Source organism: Barbatula barbatula (assembly GCF_947034865.1).
Source record: "Barbatula barbatula genome assembly, chromosome: 18".
NCBI lineage: Eukaryota > Metazoa > Chordata > Actinopteri > Cypriniformes > Nemacheilidae > Barbatula > Barbatula barbatula.
In genome coordinates, this window is record NC_136781.1 from 72538 (window position 1) to 79958 (window position 7421).

The window sequence follows — 7421 nt, forward strand, 5'->3', positions numbered from 1 at the left end:
TGTTGAAAACTGTTGAAAAGCGCTCACAACAAGTTTCGCGTGTAAATAAGTGCAGGAGCTCGTGTTATTATAAGCGCCTAACGGTACACTCAATACCTGGAGCGCTCAGTGAGATGATTGACATGAGCCGCGTCCAATGAGCGCCAGACTCGGAGAGTTCACAATGGGACAGGGAGTAACAGCGGGGCGTGTTCACACACAGAGGACCAATAGGAGAGCAGGTGGGCGGGTGTTTTCGCAGCTTGGGCTTTTGTTCTCCGTGAGGGCAGTAAAGTGAAGTTTTGTCACCGTTATTCTGCGGGACATCCCAGTTCAGACTTCATTTATTCTCCTCAGGATTTAAGACAATTTACTCCGTGTTTGTGAGGATTTATCGAGACTGGGTTTGATTTTTTTGCACAATGGAAAGTCCATCTTCATCTTCATCTTCGTGAGAGGAGCGCTGCGAGTTTTACTGGATGAATCTTGACAGGATTTTACCTCAGTGGTGGAAAGTCGTTGCGAGGTAATAGCTTTGGAAATATAAGCGGTAAAATACTTAAGTGAAACTTTTGATGAAGTTCCGAGAAGTTTTTTTCCGGGGATATGATGTTTTGAATGTGAGGTGAATGTGTCAGGTTCGGGAAAATCCTGACTGGATTTACGATCATGGCGCTTTCGGGGAGATCTCTGGACACTTTTTACCTCATCTTATTCATCGTATGGACTTTATCGAGGTGCTCTTTATCCAGTCAGGTTCGGCAGGAGTTTAAAGTTCGCGAAGAGCAGCCCGTTGGTACTTATGTGGGCACGATCGAGACGAAACCCACCTTCACGTACAGATTCAGCGAACACCACAAACTTTTCTCCATAAACGCCACGACGGGCGTCATTTACACGTCCTCCGTGATCGACCGAGAGATTCTTCCGAGCAACATCATCAACGTGGTGGTGCTTTCCAGTCAGCCGACTTACCCCACCGAAGTTCGCATCGCGGTTCTGGATATTAACGACAACGCGCCTGTGTTTCCAGACACATCGATCGTCGTATCGTTTAAAGAGGACGCCAGCAGCGGGCGGCAGGTGATTCTCGACACGGCGACAGACGCCGACATCGGGAGTAACGGGGTCGACCACACGACCTACCGAATCGTGAGCGGAAACGAGCAGAGGAAGTTTCGCCTAGATATCACCGTCAACCCGAGCGGCGAGGGCGCGTTTCTGCATCTCGTGTCCACGGGTGGATTAGATAGAGAAATTACCCCTTTCTACCAGCTCCTCATCCAAGTGGAAGATAAAGGTGAACCCAAAAAGTTTGGTTATCTGCAGGTAAACGTCACCATTCAAGATATCAACGACAACCCGCCTTCTTTTGATCGGGATCAATACCAGACGGATGTGTTTGAGGATGCTGCCGTAGGCTCTAGTGTTTTACAAATAACTGCCACCGATTTGGACGAGGGAGCAAATGCTGACATCAGCTTTTTTTTAGATGAGGGAACCCCGTTTCAGATAGACCCCAAAGCTGGAACTCTTATCATAAAAGAGGCGTTAGACTATGAGACGAGGAAAGAGTATTCCCTCACCATTCATGCTGTTGACAATGGTGTGCCTTCTCTCTCGGGCAGGTCGGAAGCAACAATCAAACTGCTCGATGTTAACGACAATGACCCTGTGGTGAAATTTCGCTACTTCCCCACGACCTCTAAATTCGCCTCCGTGGACGAGAACGCCCAGGTGGGCACCGTCGTGGCGTTGCTGACCGTTTCGGACTCAGACTCGGCCACAGCCAATGGCAACATTTCTGTCTCGATTCTCGGCGGAAACGAACAGCGGCACTTCGAAGTTCACACTTCGCCCGTCCCGAATCTGAGTTTAATCAAAGTGGCCAGCGTGTTGGACCGAGAGCGAATCTCCTCCTACAATTTGACCGTCTCCGTGTCGGATAACGGCAGGCCCGTCGCGCGCTCCTCCTTCGCCAGTCTTGTCATATATGTAAACGACATTAACGACCATCCGCCTATATTTCAGGAAGCCGTGTATAGAGTCGACATCAGTGAAGACATTCCTAAAGGCAGCTACATTAAAGGGGTCTCAGCCACAGATGGAGACTCCGGGCAGAACGCCAATCTGCGCTACTCACTGGTGTCTGGAAACAGTTTGGGCTGGTTCGCCATCAGTGAGAACAGCGGTTTGGTTACCAGCGCTGCAGCTCTCGATAGGGAAATAGCCTCAGAAATAGTACTAAATATCAGTGCCAAAGACCAGGGCCTGCAGCCAAAAATCTCTTACACCAAACTGATAGTAAACATCACAGATGTCAACGATCAGGTTCCCACGTTTACGCAAAGCACGTATCACGTTTCTCTAGTTGAGCGTTCCCCTTCCGGCACAGAGGTCGTGGTGCTGTCCGCCGCAGATTCCGATCTCGGGGCCAATGGCACGCTCCGTTTCTCATTTGACCCTGAAACGCCCGTGGGCGTTCAGAATCTGTTCAGGTTAGATGCAGTGTCAGGACACTTGAGTGTATCCACAGAGCTGGACAGAGAAGAGCAGGACTCCTATTTGTTGTACATCAAAGCCACAGATGCCGGCACACCCCTGCTTTTTTCCGTCTGCAAAGTTAATATCACGGTTAAAGACATTAATGATAACAGCCCTGTGTTTTACCCCGTGCAGTATTTCGCCAACATAAAGGAAAACGAACCTTCTGGCTCATTTGTCACGACGGTAGCGGCTTCCGATCCTGACCTGGGACGAAATGGCACCGTAAAATATGCCATCATTGCTGGCGACTCTCATAAGTTTCATATCAACAGCAATTGGGGTAAAATCACAACCCTAGTGCCTCTAGACAGAGAGGAAAAAACCACCTATCAGCTACAGGTCACAGCAACAGATGGAGGAGGTTTGCGCTCGCACGCGCAGGCTATAGTCACCGTCACTGTAATCGACACACAAGATAATCCTCCTGTGTTCAGTCAGAGAGAATACAGCTTTGTTATGTTTGAGAATGTGGCCATGGACACCGTCATTGGCACTGTGTCGGCCTCCACGGTAGATCTGAACACAAACGTCACTTATCTGATAGCATCAGGGGACCAGCGCGGTCTGTTTGCAGTCAATAGTGTCACGGGGCAAATCAAAGCGTCAGGCCTCATAGACAGAGAAGAGCAGGCGTTTTACCAGCTCAGATTGATCGCTAGGGGTGGGGAGGTGACAGGAGAGACCTTAGTTAACATCACCGTGAAGGATTTAAATGATAACGCCCCCCATTTCATTCACTCGGTCGAGCACCTCAGCGCTGTTGAAAACTGGGCCACGGGTCACCACATATACCAGGCAAAAGCTTCAGATTCAGATGAGGGCACCAACGGTGTGATTGTGTACAGTCTCAAACACAACCCCAAAGGCCTGTTTCACATCCACGAGAGACACGGATTAATCACGCTCACTGGCCCCCTGGAGGTCACCACCAGCTCCTACCAGTTAGAGGTCGTGGCCTCCGACCTCGGTATCCCTCAGCATACCTCCAGTCTCATTCTCACCGTTAGTGTGTATGATGTCAATGACAATGCGCCAGTTTTTGATCAGCTCTCTTATGAGGTCACCATTCTGGAATCGGAGCCAGTGAACAGTCGTTTTTTTAAAGTCGAGGCCACTGATAAAGACTCAGGACTTAATGGTGAGATCTTGTATGATATTATTAGCGGTAACACAAATGAAGTTTTTGGCATCTTCCCCGACGGGCAGTTGTACATTAAAGCAGATTTGGATCGAGAAGTACAAGAACGTTACAGTTTATCAGTGGTGGCCAAAGACAGAGCCGTCGAGCCTTTGAGTGCCAGCGTTAACGTCACTGTCCTCCTCGATGATGTCAATGATAACCGTCCGCTTTTTAATGGCACCAGTTATGTCTTCCATTTCGAGGAGGAGCAGCAGCGAGGCTCACCGGTAGGGCGGGTTTATGCAGAGGATAAAGATTTTGGGCCGAACAGCGAGGTCCGTTACTCATTTGAAACTCCTCAGCCAAACTTTGAGCTTAACGCCATCACGGGTGAGATCACCAGCATGTTACGGCTCGACCGGGAGTCTCTCGTGAGACAAAGAGGCGCTGCGGTATTCAGTTTCAGTGTCGTGTCCTCTGATCAGGGCCTTCCCAAACCTCTCAAAGACCAGGCCAAAGTTCAAGTATATGTACAGGACATCAACGATAACCCACCGAAATTCACCAAGGACATGTACCAGGCCTCTATCTCAGAATCAGCCCAGAACATGACACAAGTGCTGCGAGTGTCTGCCTCAGATGTCGATGAAAATAAAAACGGCCTAGTTCGTTACAACATCGTGGAGGGAAATGAAGAAAAACAGTTTAGCATTGACAGCACTTCTGGTCAAGTTACTCTAGTGGCAAAACTAGACTATGAGACAACACCCTTTTACTCCCTGAAAATTATAGCCGAGGACTCTGGCGTTGTGCCCCTGTCGTCCACTTGTGTGTTAAGCATCACTGTTCTGGACGAGAACGACAACTCGCCCTCATTTCCCAAATCTTCCCTCATGGTGGATGTTTTGGAGAACATGCGTGTAGGGGAGCTAGTCGCCTCCGTAAGCGCCACAGACTCTGACTCTGGATCCAACGCTGAAATCACGTTCAGCATTTCTGCCACAAACAATCACGGTACATTCAGCATTAGTCCTAACACTGGCAGTATTTTTCTGGTTAAAAAACTGGATTTTGAGACTCAGTCACTGTACAAACTCAATGTCACTGCCAGAGACGGTGGAAGGCCACCGAGGTCCACGTCTATTCCTGTCATCATACACGTAAGAGATTTCAATGACAATCCTCCTGTTTTTCGTCCAGGCAATATTTTTAAGTCCATCCCTGAAAATCTTCCCCTCTCCACGTCTGTCATGACCGTAACCGCTCACGATACAGATGCTGACATAAACGGTCAGTTGGAATATTCCATCGTTCAGCAGACTCCGAGGGGCAGTCATTTCCGCATTGATCCGGCGTCTGGAGTTATTTACAGCAACAGAGAAATCGACAGAGAGTTCTCCAACCTCTTCGAGCTGACCGTTAAAGCGACGGACCAGGCCGTCCCCGTCGAGTTCCGTCGCTTTGCTCTGAAGAACTTCACCGTATGGGTGACAGACCAGAACGATAACGTGCCTGTTTTCATCTCCCAGAATGCCTTAGTGGCTGAATCTAACATCGTGATCGGTTCCATTCTCACCACCGTTGTGACCTTTGACCCAGACGAGGGTGCAAACGGAGAGGTGGAGTATGAACTAGTGCGAGGAGATTTCGATACGTTTATCATGGATCGCTATAGCGGAGATATAAGACTAGCGTCTCAACTGGTGCCCTCGAAACTCATGTACAGTCTGACCGTGTCTGCTACGGATCACGGCACAGAGCGCAAAACCTCACGGACAGAGCTGACCATCATTCTTCAGGGTACAGATGGGCCTGTCTTCTCCCAACCCAAATACATCACCACTTTAAAAGAGGGCCAGCCACCCGGAACCAACGTCATCTCGCTGGATGCGTCCAGTCCACGTGGAGCTGGTGCTAAGGTGGAGTTTTTCATTGTCTCGGTTCAAAGCGGAGGGAAGGCCGTAGGCCGACTTTTCACCATCGGCCGGCACACGGGGGTGATCCAGACGGCAGCAGAACTGGATCGAGAGCAGGGCTCAGACCTGTACTTGCTGGATGTGTACGCCATTGAAGCAGACGCCAGCCAGCCCCGAACTCAGCACGCAGAGGTGAGGAACGCTTTTTTAATGTGAACAGAATATGTTGTGAAACATGTGCTGAAGTCGTTTGTGTGAAAGTGGTGGAAAACAAGCTGTGTGTTGAATAAGCGTATGTGCTTTGCTTAAGTTCCTGCTTGTTTTTTTTTAGATGATCTGGGTTGTATTAAGTATAAATTGCTTTGCACTCGAGAATGTGGGCTTTGTTTTTTGGCAGGCTAGATGTATTGTTTCAGCTCTCGGAGAGCGCAGGTCTTAATCTCAGAGAAGAGTGCTGGCTATTTTTTTGGAGTTTCTCTGGCAGAGAGCAGGGAACGCTGGGTAAAATCTTCTGCGATCTCTCTTATCAGCAGCAGCAACTTCAACAAATCAGACAGTGTGATTGCAGATATTAATAATGTGACATCACAGGATGCTATTATCCATTTCTTTCTTATTGTAATAGATGTGTGGCCAAGAAAAGGCAGGCAAAGCATTTGAAAGGGAAATGAGTGGTGGAGATCGGCGTGTGGGTCTCAGATACCTGTCCCCCACAGAGACAGAGACAGAGACAGAGAGAGAGAGAGAGAGAGAGAGAGAGAGGAATTAGTTGGGCTTTGAGCGCTCCGGGCGATGTTGGAGCAGGGTGGTCCATCAGACCCCGCTTTGTGCCAGCAGGAAAGAAGTGACCATTAAATTCAGCTGACCCTCTAAGTCTTAGTGAATAGAAATGTGCTTTTTCAGAGGGGGTCGAGCAGAGTAAGCAGGAAAGAGGAGAAATCTCTAAAAGTGAAACCTAATCTTTGCCTTCAGTTGGTACATTGCGACGCATCTGCGGTGCTGCCGCTAAACTCTCCCTCGAGGGATAGAGTTAAACTCTCCACTGCAGAACACAGATGAAATTCAACACTGGGCTTGTGGGTTTGTGTGCGCAGGCCTCTCCTAAAATGAAAAACAAATGTGATTCTATATATGTGTTTTGGAAATTTCAACTGGATCCGAAAATGTTATGTTATTATAGGCTTGATGATTCGCATTTATAAATTGGATTTTTTTCCCTGTGTTGCAGTAGAGGAAATGTGCTTTGTGTTATGGTTTTGAAACTAGCTTCTAGGTTTCCAAAAGGAAAGAGTGAATGTAATTACAGCCAAAAGACTTTTGTGTTCTCTCTTTTGTTTACTGAGGAAACGCAATTGTTTGTGTCAGCTCACGGTGTGCTGAAGAAACTCATCGTCATCAGTCATTTCAATGATGCCTGGACCCTGTTTAGTGTGTGTGTGTGTGTGTGTGTGCAGGTTGGGCTATACTTGTTGAAACATTCAATTTAACATGAAAGAAAAAACATATTTTACAGTCGTTTAAAACAAAACAATATTGGCTGACCATTATTTAGTACCACAATATATTTGAACGTTTATACTCTTATAAGGTTATGTTATCATTATATGGTTAAAACCCAATACTGGTCTAAAATCACATGCTTGCCTTCCAGTTGAAATGTATATTAAAATGTGTATGAAAAATTAAATCTAAGTCAATTTCACTTAAGAAAAGGGACCGAGCAGATATGATCATTTATTTATGATGCAGCAGCGCTGTGAAAACAACAGTATGTCCATTAACAAACATCATGTTACACTTACAAAGAGCAAAACACGTTAATAAAATCATATCGGAACCGCAAGATTTTCATATCGTAC

At 47.4% G+C, this 7421-nt stretch overlaps 1 protein-coding gene across 1 annotated transcript; it reads left to right on the plus strand.

The window, feature by feature from the left end:
* Nucleotides 1-351: 351 nt before the first annotated feature.
* On the plus strand, nt 352-5778 carry fat4 (FAT atypical cadherin 4; the record flags this gene model as incomplete). Its single annotated transcript, XM_079479409.1, has 1 exon — nt 352-5778. Exon 1 carries the CDS (start codon nt 649-651, stop codon nt 5776-5778), a length of 5130 nt encoding a protein of 1709 aa, XP_079335535.1. The 5' UTR covers nt 352-648.
* Nucleotides 5779-7421: the final 1643 nt, after the last annotated feature.